This window comes from Palaemon carinicauda, chromosome 28 (assembly GCF_036898095.1).
Source record: "Palaemon carinicauda isolate YSFRI2023 chromosome 28, ASM3689809v2, whole genome shotgun sequence".
Taxonomy (NCBI): Eukaryota; Metazoa; Arthropoda; class Malacostraca; order Decapoda; family Palaemonidae; genus Palaemon; species Palaemon carinicauda.
In genome coordinates, this window is record NC_090752.1 from 5,812,908 (window position 1) to 5,833,597 (window position 20,690).

The following is a 20,690-nucleotide window of genomic DNA, read 5'->3' on the forward strand; positions in this document are numbered from 1 at the left end:
CCAACTACCAAAACAAAATTCTTCCAAGGAGCCCTGCAAGTTTAAAAATCTGACTGAATGATATTGTTTAAAGAATTTATAATAACCATAATGATAAATTTCTAATACAAAGCCCAATAAGCAATTAATGTTGACATTACACCTTGTGCAACACTCGATAAAAAATTAATAAATGGTAGTTATTATTTCAGCTCTAGGTGTACCATTCTCTATCTTGCTTTCTACTTTTCTTCTCTTTAATCAACCTGTTCATTCTTTCTAATATTCCACTTGCTTCAATTTTAAACTTTCTTTTACAAACAAATTCTTTCTGGTAACCCATATGTGACTCTACAAGTGTGATTCAGAAGACTTACTAGTACCACAGTAAAATTTTCAACAGTACTTGATACTAACAATTCTATTGCAAGCATAAAACAAGAGCCTTGTAAATCATCTAAATTAAGGCCTTGTATGGTGGTCAGTGGTGATATTTCATACAAAGCCTAAGAAATTTCACAATTCTTACATGTTATCATTGTTGCATCTAAGTTACTGTACCTGCATTCACAAAATTGTGCTTATGTAAAGTTAGGCATTGAGCATATTCACAGGCTTCTTATTCAATCGAAGCTATCATGTCCTCGAAAAATAACTCATGGCAGTCCATATGAAATAAAAACAAGTAAAATTTTCAGTGGCACAACAACATTGCTACACAAAACAATACAAAATTAACACTATTTTGCAATATTTTCTGAATTAATCAACTTTATAAATTCCACATATCTCCAACAGAGGAAAGTCAAATCCTAATAAAGAATAGCCACTCAAAATAAAAAGCACCCCATGAATAGCTTACTAGTTTTGTGTTGTGCAGGAAATTGCCCACTTTCATGTACAAAATTTTATCTTAACTATGATTTTTTTTTTTAAATTTTCACTACCTCTCCTTTTAATATTTTTTATTAAATATAAACTTATGCACCAAATTTTTATGGAAGGAATCATAATGTTGTCAGGCAAAAGAAGCACCTGTGTATGATGCCCCTCTATAAGGAATCACTGTCGTGGATACCAAACTATCACTATATCAAATAGACAAAAGCATTAATTATTTTTAAAAAATAATGGTAAAAGGCTCTACTAAAAAATAATTTCAGAGCTTTTTGATATAAGTAATATCAAAACAATTTGACTAACACAATGTTATGGTAATGAAAAACATTCACAAAACCAACCCAAGTATAACAGATTAGTGGTATTCTTAAACTAATGAAATTATGTTGCACATACAAAGATGTTATATAATACCTGAGTGTGCAAGTTATGCCGCAGCAAAGCATACTGCTGAAGTTCACGGACATTATCCTTAAGTTCGTCTGGATTTTTTACCCTCTGAACCATATCACCATGCAATTGGATTTCTATAACCTGAAATAAAAATTTTAGAATGAAATTTGTATAGAATTGGCCACCGTTCTGATGTACTGGTATTACGATGCTTTTTATAATCAAATTTAAAACAACTTATGTCTGAAATTAATTCCATATTTAATAGAAAACAATCAGAATGTTGACTAGTTTAGATTAGGAACAGAGAATAATGCAAATTATATCAGTGTTACAACACAGCTTCTACTATACAGTACATTTCAACCAAGACTGAAAACCGACACGAGTGGAATTCTCTCCATTCTCTTCTAACCTGTGCTTACATTTCCTTAACTCTCATTAGGGCTCTAGCTTCATCTATCACAATTTCTGCAATTTCTAAGACATTCCTATTAGTCTTTGTTCAGCCACTTCCATATTTACAGGATTGACTGATTAACTATTACTTATACCTTCTCATCATATACAAACCTTCAAAATCTTTGAATACTAGGCCTTTCTTCCAGCTTCTAAATACTATATCTCTCCATTAATTCTGTGTTCCTAATATGATTTTTCCCATCGCACTCCAGCAATGAATCTTAACGTCCTCAGGATAATCAGCATTGTCATAAAAGATTAACTTATTTTACCCCCAATGGACATACTGGTACATATCACAAAACTCATCCCTTTACCCCCATGGACGGATTTGCATATTTTTGATAACTTTATGAGAAACTTCAGGTATTTTCCAAAATAATGAGACCAACCTGACCTCTCTATGACAAAAATTAAGGCTGTTAGCGCAATTTAAAAAAAATATATTGCAAAATGTGCTTGAAAAAAAAAATACCTGGGGGTTAAGGGTTGGAAAGTTCCAAATAGCATTGGGGGTAAAAGGTTTAATATGCTGTGCATATATTCCAGATACACCAACTGACACTAAAAGGAAAAAGATTGAGTAATGACCACGTGGCTAGTATGTTGCTGTAAACACGTACATCCTCGAAGGTCCACAATGGTTGATTGAATCCCATTTTGTGTCTGCAGACTGATCAACAGCTCCTCCTGCAGCTATATCTGCTGCACTGCTAATTGGTTCTACTATTACTGTTCTATTATTACAGTATTATTATTACTAGCCAAGCTACAACCCTAGTTGGAAAAGCAAGATGCTATAAGCCCAAGGGCTCCAATAGGGAAAAATAGTCTATTGAGGAAAAGAAATAAGAAAATAAATAAATGATGAGAACAAATTACCTAGTAACAATAAATCATTCTGAAAACAGTAACAACGTCAAAACAGATCTGTCATATATAAACTATAAAAAGACTCGTGTCAGCCTGGTCAGAATAAAAACATTTGCTGCAACTTTGAATTTTTGAAGTTCTACCTGAGTTTCAACTGAAATATTGTTCCATTCCAGTAACTTTCCTCAATCTTATACCATAGCTCCTTCTACTCTATAGTGAAAAAACAATTCCTGATCAGACAAGTCTGATGAAGCAGAATGATCATAAATTTTTTGGAAGATTTTTGTTCCTAGTTACTTTTGTTTCTTTACCATGTTTCTAGAAGAAACGGTTTTCTTAATGACAGAGAGCTCATCACGGGAATGTCTCTGGAAGATCTTCGGCACTTAGCCTTCAGAATTCCAGGAAGACTTTAATGTCCAACAAGGAAAAATCCTTCCTCTCAAGAGGAAGCACCCTTTTTAAAACACTTATATGGCATTACAGCACTGCTTATTGTCCATTTAGTAGAACAATTGTCTGGGTATAGTCAGTATTAAAATAAGACTACCTGAAACCACAAGATAATATTGACATACTGAAGCATCTGCAACTGAACTGTGACTAAATAACACTTTACCCACCACTGGTATTAAGGCAAATGAGTCTCTAAACTAGTTTTCAAATATTTCCTTATTGAAAGAACATTTTAAATGAATGGCAGAGGATTTTTATAAAAAGAAAATGTCTGACCATTAGCCTTCCTTTTAAGTCTCAACTTGTCAAATCATAGACCTCACATGTTAGCTCCTACAAAACACATTCCATCCAAAGGGCTGTGTTCTGTATCAGCCAAGGAAAGTAATCAGTTTTTTGCCATGTCTATAGTCAGAATAAAATTAAAGTAAAGAGGTTGCCCTCCTATACTAGGATCTAAAAATATTTTAGGGCTACAAATCAGCAGGAAACAATCAGAATCAGTACCATCCAAAAAAAGAAAAAAAAAATCAACAACAACAACGACCAGGAACATCCAGCACCAATTAATTCCTCTAAAAAGCCTATTTTAATCTTAGACCAAGCATCTTATTCTTGCACCTACAGATGCACTTCCACTTTGATCCTGCTATTATTGATAGCTTTAGGTTAAATCCCTACCAGACTATCAGTAATAACAGGATCAAACTTGTCTCAATATAAGCATTTTTATAATTTTTTGAGTTCTATATGCATTCATTCACAGACAGTGACTCCTGGTTAAAGAATGACCAAGGAACTTGGTTGTGGGCAAATGGAAAAAAGGAAATATCTTCATCGTAAAGAAAGTAGTGTTCTTATCTCGTCATTAATTTACCTAGTTGGCCGTTAGGTTTTAGCAGGTAACTCCTCTAGAGTGGTCTACTCCAGGAGCAAGATAAAAGATCTTTAACAATATGTTGGCTGGAAGTCTAATAATAGGTCTACCGAGTCCTCAGTTGGAAGATTGGAAACCCAAAGTTTTGGCAGGAAAGAAGAAAGATTAGATGTGGGCTTAAAAAAATTACAAAACAAAATATTAAAACAAAAGAGCTTTGATATTCATGAAGCTTAAGCATGTGACAAAAGCGCAATAAATATTTGATGCAAGGAGCTTCTGACATGCTAGCCATCAATGGCTCTTAAATGTATGAAGTGGCTGAGAGGTTTCCGGAAACTTTTGATCACTAGGTTCAATGATTATAAAATAAGAGAGAAATCCTTGCCCTGAGTCATCAATTGGTTCTGTGAGACCCGATGTAAGCAGATTTTTTATGTATGTTTGATTTTGGCCTTATAAACTGACTTATACATTCACTATACACATACTGACACACAAAAAAGTACTTACAACTTGCTATCATTTTATATAACCAGATAAGTTCATTAATAAGTTTCCAAGCAAAGTAAAGTACAGTAAAGAACCCAATTCTTACTGCATGACAAAGCAGGATAAAGCAATGAACTTGGACATTATCTTTTAGTTACTATTTACGGACAGCGACCTAAAGTCGGAACTAAAGAATGTTGAACTGACATAAAGAGGGTTGTTACTACTGACAGTAGTATATATGTTATGAATTTTTATAACTATCCCTATCATGGAAAACAGCTCATCTTTTACAAATTCTCAATTTTACTTTTTACACTGATAATAAATGCAAAACCAGTAAAATAAAAAACACTTAATCTAAAGTCTTCTAGGAAACATTTACACTGTTCCCCTGTTAGTATATTATACTGCATCCTAATCAAGATCCATAAACATTTATTCACCAGTTTTGTCAGACAGTGAACTTGGTTTCACGTAAGTATTTAGTTTGATAGGGAGATTCCATAATATGAATTAATAATTTATGTAACATTTTGCTCTTCTTTCAAACTAGTAAAAAAAGAAAAAAAACTCTTAAACACAAGTTTCACTTCAAATTCAGTGTAGCAAGAATGTTTTCATTTGATTCTTTAAGAGAAATTGCGCATCTCACCCTCATTTTCAAACACATGATGCCACTCTACAAAGGGAAAACCTACGGATTATGTTATACAAAAGGCTATCACAAACTACTGTACTTCCATAATAAAATACAAGTTTTGGGGTTTCTGATATTGCCTTGAATTTTGTGCTGATGAAGGTCAAGACCAATAATTTGAATATTTTACCTTAGCAAGCATATATTAACCTTTCTAAGAATCTTAAATAACCTTAAAAGATAAAGTATTGAAGCATTTCCCATTACTTAAATCAAAGCACTGATTCTAAATACAGGTACTCACAGGATTAAAATTTGGCATCTGCCGGAATTTTGTACACACTAGGACAAACACTGGAAAAGAGAATTCGCCAACATCAGTACGTGCCTTCTCCGCTTCTTCACACCTGTAACATGGAAATAAGAGTAATCGCATTTTCTTGTGAGCTTTCCCTATACTGTACATTTAGAATACAAAAAGGTTTGTCACCATGATGTAACGCTCACATATCTAAACATCGATAAAGGCAACATGAAATGCAAAAGAAAAATGCAAGAGCTAGCTCAGCCAACTATAGAATCCAGGTCATCCATAGAGTATACTGTACTCACTAATACAAAATGATTAAGCATCCAATGATAAAAAAGAAGGTAAATTCCTTTATAATCTGTGGTATGAAATTAATATCAGGTTGATAATCATAGATGTCTTCTTAATCCCCTTTTAAAAAGATTTGATACAAAATTCAAATTCAAGACTTTAACATTACTGTACCTGCATACACGAACCATCCAACAATTCTGGGGAAACCACTGAAGTACATAATCCATTATGTGCTCCTGAAGTAACGAAACACAAACATAACGTCCCCCTACACGAAGCACTCGGCTGAGTTCCTGAAGGAAAAATACCATTGTAAATATATTGTAATATCCAGCCTTTTTTTTAGATTAAAAAATTATTATTTTGAACCTCAATTAGCCTTTGGAGTAAAAGTCATCAAATCCATCATAATGTTTGATTGTGAATAAAATTGATGGAAAGTACTAAAGCTCTTTTAAGAGCCCATCAGAGTTTCAAATTGAAATGGTCAAAATACTAGATACAAAGGGGGATGATTGAATGCTAGAATTATTAAGAGCAATATGGGAAGAGGAAATACAGTAATGCCTAAAGACTGGGAGGAGAGTCAAATGGTATCTATATTTAAGCAGAAAGGTGACATCATGGAATGCGGTAACAACACGGGAATTAAACTAACAAAGCATAGTTTGAAAGTTTTAGAGCGGGTACTAGATAAGAGGTTGAGAGAGATTGTAAAATTGGAAAACAGCATTATGGGCTAATGGGGGGTGGGGGGACTGTGGATGCCATCTTTATAGTAAGGCAGTTACAAAAACAGGTCCAGAGGAAAACCAGAAGCTCCTCTGTACTTTTGTATATTTAGAGAAGACTTAAGATAGAATACCAAGAGAAGTGATGTTTTGGTTCTTGAGAAAGAGGAAAGTCCCAGAGATGTTGTTTAAAATGGTAGAGATGATATACAAAAGAACAAGGACTAAAGTAATAACAGCTGTTGGAGGAACAGAAACGTTTGAAGTTAGTGTTGGATTACACCAGGGTTCAGCATTAAGTCCATTTTTATTTGTGTTGGTCTTGGGTGTGTTAATAAAAGGAATCATAAATGAAGAGTTGTGGGAGTAGCTATATGTAGATGATTTGGCAATTACTGCTGAAAATGAGGAAAAATTACAGAGAAGGGTGGTAGACTGGTAAGAGACTTTGGAAATGGGTGGCTTGAGGGTAAGTGTGGATAACACTGAAATTATGGTGAGCAATAAGGAAGGTAGGGACAGGATCGCCACACATGAATGTAGAGGAGCAGGTAAAACAATTTAGATACTTGGGATATACTATAAGTCAGGAGGGAGGATGTGAGGCTGAAGTTAGAATAGGATAAAAAGCAGCATGGGGAAAGTGGAGGGAGGTAGCAGGAGTGGTTGTGATAAAAAATGCCAATCAAGGTAAAACTAAAGATCTATAGCACAGTAATAAGACCAGTGTTAATGTTTAGATCAGAAACTTGGGCTTACAATGAAAAGAGGAAACAAAGCTTGAGAATGCTAAGTTAGATTATGGGAATAACACTGTTTGAAACATTTCAAAATGATGAAATACGAAGAATTGCATGCGTAGTAAAGATTAGAGAGATAAGAGTGTCACGACTGAGATGGTGTGGCCACATGTTGAGGATGGATGGTAGCGAGGGAGTGCGGAGGGCTTGGGAGAACCCTGTTAAGGGGAGAAGATCAAGAGGGAGGCAGAGAATTAGATAGCGAGATAAGGTGAAAGATGATGTAGAGAAGAGGTTTGGTAGAAGAGGATGCTTTTGATAGAAAGCATTGGAGAGGGCGCTTCAGGCAAACGACTCCTTAATGCAGGGATAACGGTGGGGAAGAAGACTAAGGCTCTTAAAAAAACGGAGAGATGCGAGTAACCCCTGCCTCCCTGTCAGTCAGCTAGACATCCACTTTACCCTTAAGCCTGGGACTTGGAGGGAAATTGAGGTGATGGGTTACGTAACTAAAAGGATTTAGGTTTGTATAGTTAGGAAAAATACAAATTACTTTAAAATTTTGTGGTTTGTTACTACACAAATACAAACCAATGTTCTTTAATAAAAGACTCATCCTTTCTTTAATGAGACTCATCCTTAGCAGGCAGGAAGTCCCTATACAGCAAAATATGGCGGGCTTATCTTTTCTGGGAAGAGTAAGAGCTCCTATTCTTGTATCATTATTATTATTATTATTATTATTATTATCATTATTACTTGCTAAGCTACAACCCTAGTTGGAAAAGTAGGATGCTATTGCCCAAGGGCTCTTACAAGGAAATAGCCCAGTGAAGAAAGGAAATAAGGAAATAAAAAATACAACCAAAGATAATGATGCCAGCATACCACCTAATGGTCTGAGCCTGGAAATGTCACAGGGGTTAGGTTAGATCCACACCAGGTGTAAAAGGTAATCAGTCACAGGAGGACCTATAGCCTTGTATAGAATTTATTGCCCAAATGTACTATATACGCATCTATAAGAAATGGGTTTGCATACATTCTACTCATCCTCTGCCTTGTCTGGGAGGTTGAGGAAGAAACTTAAACAAATTTTGTCGAAAAAGAGATTGCTCAGCTATGAAACTCACCAGAGTCTGATGTCCAGTTCAGTTCACAGCCACCACAACTACTGCACCCTCTAAGAGAGGGAAGAAAGAAGAGTAGAAAGCCAGTCATTCTACCTTTAATTATAGGCTCATGTTAAAAATTGCTTCTTGTCCCTTGAACACTCACTACTGGGCCAGGGACTGGTGGGTATACTCCCATAAGTAGTGGGACATGAAGGTTGTCTGGCATCTTCAGACTCCTCGCTTCAAAACCTGCACCACTAACAGGTTTTCTCTAAAAGCTAGAGTGGAGCCATTACCCCTAATTTCGTGAGCCTTTGTCCACTATGGCCCTTCAATTGCCTGGGTGATTGAATGATAGATCTCACAAAGCCAGAATAAAGTAGCCATCTTATATAGATTTTATTGGTCCTGCTAGTGCTAAGAAAGTTTCTCTGGTGGTCAGGCCTGAATGATATGGTCTCACAAAGCCAGAATAAAATAGCCATCTTATATAGATTTTACTGGTCTTGCTAGTCCTAAGAAAGTTTCTCTGGTGGTCAGGCCTGAAGCGCCTAGGTCTCTTCAAGTGCCACAGAGGTGTCACAGGACAAAAAAGAAAGTCACCCAGATTCCCTATGGACACATCTTGAAGAGCAGACAAGGAGGACTCAAACCTGATATCTTCGACTGCTGGGTTCTGAGTCTGCCAAAAACTATAGAACAAAAGAAAAGGCGACCTCCTTCCAGCCTTCAGAATGATGAGTGATATAGGAGATACCATGAAGCTCACCAAATGGCTTCATTAATGCCAAGGCATGTGAACACTCTTACAGAGCACTCAGAAATCACCATAGTGTTGTGCGCCAACGTTTCTTCCCCTTTGGAACTACTTTCAGCACGCACACAAGAAGGGAGGTTTCTGGTATCGTACTGTTTCTCCCACAGGGAGAGAAATGGTAGGAGTCACGCGTATATACAGTAATCCTATCATTCGGTCTTCCTGGACTTCTTCGAAGATGTCCTCTACATGTTCTCCTTGAAGTTGCACCAAAGTCTCTAATGTAGATGAGGCAGGGGAGAAGGAATAAAATAAAGTTTGTCCCACTCAGAGTTGTGCAAACCGATGACGGCACTCTCAAGGGGAAAGAGATAACAACAGCTCAACCAGGTGATACATAATTAGTGCCTTCCAGAATTGGCAGACACTGAAGGAAAGAAGATATACATTGCCCTTCCCCTTTACACTCGGCAGCTGCAGAACTCTGTCCGAAGGAAGAGCCAGCAATGTTTACGGCCACACATAAGTGGGATATAACAGAAACAGACATACTGTACCGACCAAGAGGAAGAAGTAGGTTGGATACCAGTAGGTAGCAACGAAAACTGTCAAGCAATCAGTCATCCATTCCTTGGCATCTTCCATTAATATCCCTCGAACATGAATGTCTACAAGAGAAGTTATTCAATCTAAAGAAAAAATGATATTTTGATTATAAAATAAATTTTTGAATATACTTACCCGGTGAATATATAATAGCTGACGTCTCGGACGGCTCGACAGAAACCAAAAACTCGCGAGCGATCGCCATGAAGGTTGCGGGTGTGACCACCAGCGCCGACTATCGGCCAGATACCACATATACTTGTAAACATCTCCAGTTCTTCTCATTCCGCTGGGTCTCTATCGGGGAGGAAGGGAGGGCCTTTAATTTATATATTCACCGGGTAAGTATATTCAAAAATTTATTTTATAATCAAAATATCATTTTTAAATATTAAACTTAGCCGGTGAATATATAATAGCTGATTCACACCCATGGTGGTGGGTAGAGACCAGTATTAATACAATAAAGGCGTATATGCTCATGAGTTTTTGACAATTATATCATAACAAAACCCAATTAAATATAGGTACCTGGTAAGGAAGCTGACTCTGACGATTACTCTGCCTTATTAGTCCGCTTTCCTCAGGAAGCCCAGCCATCCTCTCAGGATGCTGAAAGACTCCCAGGAGCTGTTATATCCAGGGCGACCACCCATACAACAGGACCTCATCAAAACCCTTAATCTGGGCGCTCTCAAGAAACGACATTTGACCACCCGCCAAATCAAAAAGGATGCGAAAGACTTCTCAGTCTTCCGTACAACCCAAGACAAGATTAAAAATATTTCAAGAGAAGATTAAAAGGATATTGGGATTAAGGGAATGTAGTGGTAGAACCCTCACCCACTACTGCACTCGCTGCAACGAATGGACCCAGTGTGTAGCAGTCCTCATAAAGAGTCTGGACGTCTTTTAAGTAAAATGAAGCGAACACCGACTTGCTCCTCCAAAAGGTCGCGTCCATAATACTTCGCAGAGATCTGTTTTGCTTAAAAGCCACGGAAGTTGCTATCGCTCTTACTTCGTGCGTCTTGACCTTAAGTAAACAACGATCTTTTTCACTTAAGTGAGAATGTGCCTCTCGGATTAAAAATCTAATAAAATACGATAAAGCATTTTTTGACATAGGCAATGAGGGCTTCTTGACGGAGCACCATAAGGCCTCAGACCCACCTCGTAAAGATCTGGTACGAGCTAAATAAAACTTAAGATCTCTAACTGGGCACAGTACTCTTTCAACCTCGTTGCCCACGATCTCTGATAGGCAAGGTATATCAAAAGATTTAGGCCAAGGACGAGAAGGCAGTTCATTTTTGGCCAAGAAACCAAGCTGAAGCGAACATGTGGCTTTATCTGTAGAGAAGCCGATGTTTTTACTAAAGGCATGGATCTCACTGACCCTTTTAGCCGAAGCTAAGCACACCAAAAAAAGTGTCTTGAGGGTGAGATCCTTCAGAGAGGCTGAATGCAATGGCTCAAACCTGTCGGACATTAGGAACCTTAGGACCACGTCTAAGTTCCAACCAGGAGTTGACATACGGCGCTCCTTGGAGGTCTCGAAGGACTTAAGGAGATCTTGGAGATCTTTATTATTGGACAGATCCAAGCCTCTATGTCTGAACACAGAAGCCAACATGCTCCTGTAGCCCTTAATAGTGGGAGCAGAGAGGGAGCGAACATTTCTCAGATGCAGGAGAAAGTCTGCAATTTGGGCTACAGAGGTACTGGAAGAGGAAATGGATGATGACTTGCACCAATCTCTAAAGACCTCCCACTTCGACTGGTAGACCTTGATGGTAGATGTTCTCCTAGCCCACGCGATCGCTCTGGCTGCCTCCTTCGAAAATCCTCGAGCTCTTGAGAGTCTTTCGATAGTTTGAAGGCAGTCAGACGAAGCGCGGGGAGGCTTTGATGAAGACTCCTTACGAGGGGCTGCCGTAAGAGATCCATCCTTAAAGGCAGACTCCTTGGAACGTCTACCAGCCATTGAAGTACCTCTGTGAACCACTCTCTCGCGGGCCAGAGGGGAGCAACCAACGTCAACCTTGTCCCTTCGTGAGAGGCGAACTTCTGCAGAACCCTGTTGATGATCTTGAACGGCGGGAATGCGTACGCGTCCAGGTGAGACCAGTCCAGCAGGAAGGCATCTATGTGGGCTGCCTCTGGATCTGGGACTGGAGAGCAATAGGTCGGGAGCCTTTTGGTCAAAGAGGTCGCAAAGAGGTCTATGGTGGGTTGACCCCATGTCATCCAAAGACTCTTGCACACGTCCTTGTGGAGGGTCCATTCTGTGGGGATCACCTGACCTCTCCGACTGAGACAGTCCGCCAAGACGTTCAATTCCCCCTGGATGAACCTTGTCAACAGTGAGATGCCTCGATCTTTTGACCAGATGAGGAGGTCCCTTGCGATGACGAACAGTGTGTGGGAGTGAGTGCCTCCTTGCTTGGAGATGTACGCCAAGGCCGTGGTGTTGTCCGAATTCACTTCTACCACTTTGTTTCGTAGAAGACTCTCGAAACTCGTCAAAGCCAAGTGAACAGCCAACAGCTCCTTGCAGTTGATGTGCAAGCCCCTCTGATCCGGCGTCCAAAGACCCGAACATTCCAGACCGTCCAGAGTCGCTCCCCAACCCAAATCCGACGCGTCTGAGAATAACACGTGGTTTGGGTTCTTGACCACCAGGGACAAACCCTCTCGAAGACTTATGTTGCTGTCCCACCAGTTCAGGCACGTCTTTACTGGCTCGGAGATCGGGATTGAAACAGCTTCCAAAGTCTTGCCCTTGTCCCAATGGGAGTCTAGATGGAACTGGAGAGGGCGAAGGTGAAGTCTCCCTAGTGAGATAAATTGTTCCAGGGATGACAGAGTCCCTAGGAGGCTCATCCAACTTCTCACTGAGCAACGGTCTTTTCTCAGCATGAGGCGGACTTTGAGCAAGGCTTGATCTATCCTGGTGGCAGACGGAAAAGCCCGAAAAGCTAGACTGCGAATCTCCATCCCCAAATAGAGAATCGTCTGGGAGGGATTCAGTTGAGACTTTTCTAAGTTCACTAACAGTCCCAACTCCTTCGCAAGATCCAACGTCCATTGAAGGTACACCACATTCCTGTATACAAACCTTAGATACGGTTGAGAATCCGGGTGTATAGGAATGTGGAAGTACGCATCCTGCAGGTCGAGAGAGACCATCCAGTCTCCCTCTCTGACCGCTGCTAGGACGGACTTCGTGGTCTCCATCGTAAATTTTGTTTTTACAACAAAAACGTTGAGCGCACTGACATCCAGCACTGGCCTCCAACCTCCTGTATGCTTGGGGACTAGGAAGAGACGGTTGTAAAATCCCGGTGATTGAAGGTCCGAGACTTTCACCACCGCTCCCTTCTCTAGCAACTGAGACACCTGCTGATGTAGAGCTTGTCTCCTTGACTCCTCTCGATACCTGGGAGAGAGGTCTAAAGGAACTGTTACTAGAGGAGGTCTCCGTACAAACGGTATTTTGTACCCCTCCTTGAGCAACAACACAGACTCTCGGTCTGCACCCCTCTTCTCCCAGGCCTGCCAGAAGTTGTTCAGTCTGGCCCCTACCGCTGTCTGAGGACGTGGGCAGTCAGACTCTGCCACGAGAGGACTTGGATCCTCTCCTCTTGCCTCTTTTACTGTCGGCACGAGCGCCTCCCCTACTGGGGGCTCTGCCACGAAAGGGCGGGATAAACCTCGTCGCTGGGGTATCGATCTTGGGTCTTACGACATAAGACGATGAAGGAGCAGCCTTGCGCGCCGACGTAGCCATCAGGTCGTGGGTATCCTTCTGCACCAGTGAAGCCGCAATATCCTTGATCAACTGCTGAGGAAACAAGGCAGATGACAACGGGGCAAAGAGATGCTCCGACCTTTGGCAGGGAGTTACTCCTGCCGAAAGGAACGAGCAAAGAGTCTCCCTCTTCTTCAGGACTCCTGCCGTAAAGGTAGCGGCGAGCTCATTAGAGCCATCACGGATGGCTTTGTCCATGCAGGACATAATAAGCACGGAAACATCACGGTCGGCCGAAGAGATCTTCCTGCTTAAGGCCCCTAGCGACCAATCTAAGAAGTTAAAAACTTCGAAGGCCCTGTAAACCCCTTTGAGGAGATGGTCAAGGTCCGAGGAGGACCAGTAAATTTTAGAGCGTCTCATGGCCAGGCGACAGGGAGAGTCTACGAGGCTTGAGAAGTCTCCCTGGGCAGAGGCAGGAACTCCCAAGCCAAGAACTTCTCCCGTGTCATACCAGACGCTCGCTCTAGAAGCCAGTTTAAAAGGAGGGAAAGCAAAGGCTGTCTTCCCCAAACTCCTCCTGGTGATCAACCAGTCGCCTAGCAAACGTAAAGCTCTCTTAGAAGAGCGAGAAAGCACTAGCTTAGTAAACGAAGGCTTCGAAGTAGCTAGGCCTAGCGTGAACTCTGACGGAGGCGAACGAGGAGCAGCAGTTACAAAATGGTCCGGAAAAAGATCCTTAAAAATCAGCACGATTTTTTTAAAGTCCATAGAGGGCTGAGCAGCTTTAGGCTCCTCTCCGTCTGACAAAGTCCCCAAAGGAATATCAGTAGGAGGAGGATCAGCAACTTCCTCATCTGAAGGAACCTCGTCCGACAATTGCCGAGTCTCATGAAAAGGAGAGACCTGCCGCGGCGGCAACGCTTGACAGGCAATGTCAACAAGCAAAGGAGCAGCAGTAGCAGTAGAGGAAGCGACGTCACGCCGCTGCTGAAAGGACTGAAATCCTTGTGACTGACCAACAACAACAACTGAAGTTGATTGACGCTCGACGTCACGTCGGAACTGCCTTGACTGCATAGACTGAGCAGGCAAAACAACCTTCGACTCTTTCAACCTCGTTGCCCACGATCTCTGATAGGCAAGGTATATCAAAAGATTTAGGCCAAGGACGAGAAGGCAGTTCATTTTTGGCCAAGAAACCAAGCTGAAGCGAACATGTGGCTTTATCTGTAGAGAAGCCGATGTTTTTACTAAAGGCATGGATCTCACTGACCCTTTTAGCCGAAGCTAAGCACACCAAAAAAAGTGTCTTGAGGGTGAGATCCTTCAGAGAGGCTGAATGCAATGGCTCAAACCTGTCGGACATTAGGAACCTTAGGACCACGTCTAAGTTCCAACCAGGAGTTGACATACGGCGCTCCTTGGAGGTCTCGAAGGACTTAAGGAGATCTTGGAGATCTTTATTATTGGACAGATCCAAGCCTCTATGTCTGAACACAGAAGCCAACATGCTCCTGTAGCCCTTAATAGTGGGAGCAGAGAGGGAGCGAACATTTCTCAGATGCAGGAGAAAGTCTGCAATTTGGGCTACAGAGGTACTGGAAGAGGAAATGGATGATGACTTGCACCAATCTCTAAAGACCTCCCACTTCGACTGGTAGACCTTGATGGTAGATGTTCTCCTAGCCCACGCGATCGCTCTGGCTGCCTCCTTCGAAAATCCTCGAGCTCTTGAGAGTCTTTCGATAGTTTGAAGGCAGTCAGACGAAGCGCGGGGAGGCTTTGATGAAGACTCCTTACGAGGGGCTGCCGTAAGAGATCCATCCTTAAAGGCAGACTCCTTGGAACGTCTACCAGCCATTGAAGTACCTCTGTGAACCACTCTCTCGCGGGCCAGAGGGGAGCAACCAACGTCAACCTTGTCCCTTCGTGAGAGGCGAACTTCTGCAGAACCCTGTTGATGATCTTGAACGGCGGGAATGCGTACGCGTCCAGGTGAGACCAGTCCAGCAGGAAGGCATCTATGTGGGCTGCCTCTGGATCTGGGACTGGAGAGCAATAGGTCGGGAGCCTTTTGGTCAAAGAGGTCGCAAAGAGGTCTATGGTGGGTTGACCCCATGTCATCCAAAGACTCTTGCACACGTCCTTGTGGAGGGTCCATTCTGTGGGGATCACCTGACCTCTCCGACTGAGACAGTCCGCCAAGACGTTCAATTCCCCCTGGATGAACCTTGTCAACAGTGAGATGCCTCGATCTTTTGACCAGATGAGGAGGTCCCTTGCGATGACGAACAGTGTGTGGGAGTGAGTGCCTCCTTGCTTGGAGATGTACGCCAAGGCCGTGGTGTTGTCCGAATTCACTTCTACCACTTTGTTTCGTAGAAGACTCTCGAAACTCGTCAAAGCCAAGTGAACAGCCAACAGCTCCTTGCAGTTGATGTGCAAGCCCCTCTGATCCGGCGTCCAAAGACCCGAACATTCCAGACCGTCCAGAGTCGCTCCCCAACCCAAATCCGACGCGTCTGAGAATAACACGTGGTTTGGGTTCTTGACCACCAGGGACAAACCCTCTCGAAGACTTATGTTGCTGTCCCACCAGTTCAGGCACGTCTTTACTGGCTCGGAGATCGGGATTGAAACAGCTTCCAAAGTCTTGCCCTTGTCCCAATGGGAGTCTAGATGGAACTGGAGAGGGCGAAGGTGAAGTCTCCCTAGTGAGATAAATTGTTCCAGGGATGACAGAGTCCCTAGGAGGCTCATCCAACTTCTCACTGAGCAACGGTCTTTTCTCAGCATGAGGCGGACTTTGAGCAAGGCTTGATCTATCCTGGTGGCAGACGGAAAAGCCCGAATAGCTAGACTGCGAATCTCCATCCCCAAATAGAGAATCGTCTGGGAGGGATTCAGTTGAGACTTTTCTAAGTTCACTAACAGTTCCAACTCCTTCGCAAGATCCAACGTCCATTGAAGGTACACCACATTCCTGTATACAAACCTTAGATACGGTTGAGAATCCGGGTGTATAGGAATGTGGAAGTACGCATCCTGCAGGTCGAGAGAGACCATCCAGTCTCCCTCTCTGACCGCTGCTAGGACGGACTTCGTGGTCTCCATCGTAAATTTTGTTTTTACAACAAAAACGTTGAGCGCACTGACATCCAGCACTGGCCTCCAACCTCCTGTATGCTTGGGGACTAGGAAGAGACGGTTGTAAAATCCCGGTGATTGAAGGTCCGAGACTTTCACCACCGCTCCCTTCTCTAGCAACTGAGACACCTGCTGATGTAGAGCTTGTCTCCTTGACTCCTCTCGATACCTGGGAGAGAGGTCTAAAGGAACTGTTACTAGAGGAGGTCTCCGTACAAACGGTATTTTGTACCCCTCCTTGAGCAACAACACAGACTCTCGGTCTGCACCCCTCTTCTCCCAGGCCTGCCAGAAGTTGTTCAGTCTGGCCCCTACCGCTGTCTGAGGACGTGGGCAGTCAGACTCTGCCACGAGAGGACTTGGATCCTCTCCTCTTGCCTCTTTTACTGTCGGCACGAGCGCCTCCCCTACTGGGGGCTCTGCCACGAAAGGGCGGGATAAACCTCGTCGCTGGGGTATCGATCTTGGGTCTTACGACATAAGACGATGAAGGAGCAGCCTTGCGCGCCGACGTAGCCATCAGGTCGTGGGTATCCTTCTGCACCAGTGAAGCCGCAATATCCTTGATCAACTGCTGAGGAAACAAGGCAGATGACAACGGGGCAAAGAGATGCTCCGACCTTTGGCAGGGAGTTACTCCTGCCGAAAGGAACGAGCAAAGAGTCTCCCTCTTCTTCAGGACTCCTGCCGTAAAGGTAGCGGCGAGCTCATTAGAGCCATCACGGATGGCTTTGTCCATGCAGGACATAATAAGCACGGAAACATCACGGTCGGCCGAAGAGATCTTCCTGCTTAAGGCCCCTAGCGACCAATCTAAGAAGTTAAAAACTTCGAAGGCCCTGTAAACCCCTTTGAGGAGATGGTCAAGGTCCGAGGAGGACCAGTAAATTTTAGAGCGTCTCATGGCCAGGCGACGGGGAGAGTCTACGAGGCTTGAGAAGTCTCCCTGGGCAGAGGCAGGAACTCCCAAGCCAAGAACTTCTCCCGTGTCATACCAGACGCTCGCTCTAGAAGCCAGTTTAAAAGGAGGGAAAGCAAAGGCTGTCTTCCCCAAACTCCTCCTGGTGATCAACCAGTCGCCTAGCAAACGTAAAGCTCTCTTAGAAGAGCGAGAAAGCACTAGCTTAGTAAACGAAGGCTTCGAAGTAGCTAGGCCTAGCGTGAACTCTGACGGAGGCGAACGAGGAGCAGCAGTTACAAAATGGTCCGGAAAAAGATCCTTAAAAATCAGCACGATTTTTTTAAAGTCCATAGAGGGCTGAGCAGCTTTAGGCTCCTCTCCGTCTGACAAAGTCCCCAAAGGAATATCAGTAGGAGGAGGATCAGCAACTTCCTCATCTGAAGGAACCTCGTCCGACAATTGCCGAGTCTCATGAAAAGGAGAGACCTGCCGCGGCGGCAACGCTTGACAGGCAATGTCAACAAGCAAAGGAGCAGCAGTAGCAGTAGAGGAAGCGACGTCACGCCGCTGCTGAAAGGACTGAAATCCTTGTGACTGACCAACAACAACAACTGAAGTTGATTGACGCTCAACGTCACGTCGGAACTGCCTTGACTGCATAGACTGAGCAGGCAAAACAACCTTCGACTGCGGTGATTGACGCTCAACGTCAAGTCGAGGCAACTGAGCCGGTCGGCGAACGTCAGGTCGGGGCTGCGGCGGCAGCGGCTGAACGTCAACACGAGACTGCGGCAGCGGCTGAACGTCAACACGAGACTGCGGCAGCGGCTGAAAGTCAACACGAGACTGCAGCGAGGGAGGATTCATGTCACGTGACTGACGTGAAAAACTACTGACATCACGTTTCAAAGTACAAGAAACGTCAGCACTAACGTCAAACGTACGAGTAAATGCTCGTTTGGGCGGCTGACGGCCAGAATCTCATTCAGCGTAACGGCGACTCGAAAGCGAAGGATCATCGTGAACCTGCTCAACGTTATACTCCTCCATAAGGGAGGCAAGCTTAGTCTGCATGTCCTGCAGAACAACCCATTTAGGATCAACGGGAGTCGGAACGGGCCGAGACGACAGTAACGTCTGTGTTGGCAAAACATTGCCTTTACCGCGACCCTCGGACCCCGTGTTACGTTTGCGTTTAAAAGGCGAACAGTCTTCCGACGACTGCAAAGGGTCAGAGCTGTCCCAATGGCTACAGCCAGGACGCTGGACCTGTCCTGAAGGGACTGACTTTCGCTTCAAGGGTCTAGAAACCTTGCGCCAAGGTTTCTTTTGCGAAAAGCCTTCGGATGACGAGGAGAACACAGTCTCACCCGTCTTATGGTAAGGGCGATCTTGACGAGAAACGTCCGATACCAAAGAGGGAACGTCTGTACGTTGGTTAAAGCCTCTCGTCCCCTTAAGTCCTACGACATTACTTCTCCCTGGTGCAGGGGAGCCTGAAAGAGGTCTCGGACTAGGGGAGCGACAAGCACGAACAGACGAACCCTCGATCGCAACACTAAATACACTTTGCGCACTTATCACTTTATCACTACGATTTTCTGATTTACCACTCTGACACTTCAATAACTTCACATCTGACATGAGTTGGTTACGGTCCGATGCTAAGGACTCAACTTTTTCGCCTAAAGCTTGAATCGCAAGAAACATATCCCGCATGGACGGTTCAGGAGTGCTAGTAGGGGGTTCAGGAACAACTACTACAGGGGAAGGATTAGGTTCAGGGGCATGGGAGGAGGAAAATTCCAACGACCTAGAGGAGCTTCTCCTCACCCTATCTCTCTCCAGCTTACGAGAATATTTATCATATTCAAGCCAGTCGAATTCCGACAAGACCACGCACTCATCACACCGATCTCCTAATTGGCAGGATTTACCCCGGCAATTAGAACAAACGGTATGTGGGTCGAGAGAGGCCTTGGGAAGACGTTTGTTACAATCCCTAGCATTACACTTGCGAAATTTAGGTCCAGGGATAGGAGAAGGGTCAGCCATATTGAACAATCAGAGAAAATCCAAAACAAATCCAAAGTCATCAACAATAAACACTAGCCAAAAAAGGGTTTCAAGAGTTTTAATTGAAGAAAAAACACCCGTCACAGCGAAAGCTCAAAAACAACCAAAATAAAGTACTTCACCAAAAAGGACGAAAACTCAAGGTCATCAGCGAGCAGAATCAACTTGTCGATAAGACCGACAGAGAAGAACTGGAGATGTTTACAAGTATATGTGGTATCTGGCCGATAGTCGGCGCTGGTGGTCACACCCGCAACCTTCATGGCGATCGCTCGCGAGTTTTTGGTTTCTGTCGAGCCGTCCGAGACGTCAGCTATTATATATTCACCGGCTAAGTTTAATATTTAAAATAAAAGATTAAAACAGCCAAATGAGGATGCCGAAAAGTACATCTGTACTATCCGGCAGCCGAGGTCAAAGTGAGTTTTGCTCTTTCAGTTGGGTGGATGGGGCCTACCTCCCACCCAACAGACAACCATTATTTACCTTGTTAAAAATTTAACAGCAATTTCCAGTTTTGCTGAAATCATAAAAGGTTGTTGGTTTGTCCCGTATTACGTGTTGAAACAAATGAAAGGTAACAAAAATATATCAAAGATCAAAATATAAAATGACATTCAACAGACTTCAAGCATATCACCTGATACTGCAGTTTAAGAGCAAAAAACAAGTAGACTGGAAACAAAATACTTTTAATAACTTACGGTGAAATATTTGTTGATAGTACTTATAACTTCTTGTGAGGAATCTGTCATTAGAGCATCGAGAGTTCCTTTATCGAAGACACATGAAAACTGCTCATCTTCAAAAGTGGAGGCTGTGATATCCATTTGCAGCCATTGCATATCAGGAAACTCTGAATATTTAGCTTGCATCTGCCTAATGACAATCTCACTGATGTCAACATTGATGATATCTCTGAAATTTAATGAAAAATTATTTATATCCTCCAATGCTATAATGCAAATAACTTAAATGTATATAGATATATTGTGGGAAATTCTTATGCACCTCAATTTGTCACCAGAGGACGGACGGATCATTCATATTCTAAGTAACATGGCATGAGGTACTTTCAGTTGTTTAATATCGAAAGAGTTTTAAACCTTTCTTGCCTTTCAGTGAGGGAAAGATGATGTTCTGATAATGTGTAATTAAAATTCATTCCATATCGACACAAT

General features: G+C 42.9%; 1 protein-coding gene across 2 annotated transcripts in view; it reads right to left on the bottom strand.

Annotated features, from left to right (window-relative positions):
- Positions 1–20,690, bottom strand: part of LOC137621439 (eEF1A lysine and N-terminal methyltransferase) — an 84,276-nt gene that overhangs the window by 19,523 nt on the left and 44,063 nt on the right. For both annotated transcript variants that reach the window (XM_068351737.1, XM_068351736.1), the window contains exons 3-6: positions 20,214–20,427; positions 5,851–5,972; positions 5,380–5,482; positions 1,294–1,413 (exon numbers count right to left, since the gene is read on the bottom strand). In XM_068351737.1, coding sequence (XP_068207838.1) covers positions 1,294–1,413; positions 5,380–5,482; positions 5,851–5,972; positions 20,214–20,384 — 516 coding nt within the window. In that variant the 5' untranslated portion in view covers positions 20,385–20,427. The remainder of the gene's footprint in view (positions 1–1,293; positions 1,414–5,379; positions 5,483–5,850; positions 5,973–20,213; positions 20,428–20,690) is intronic.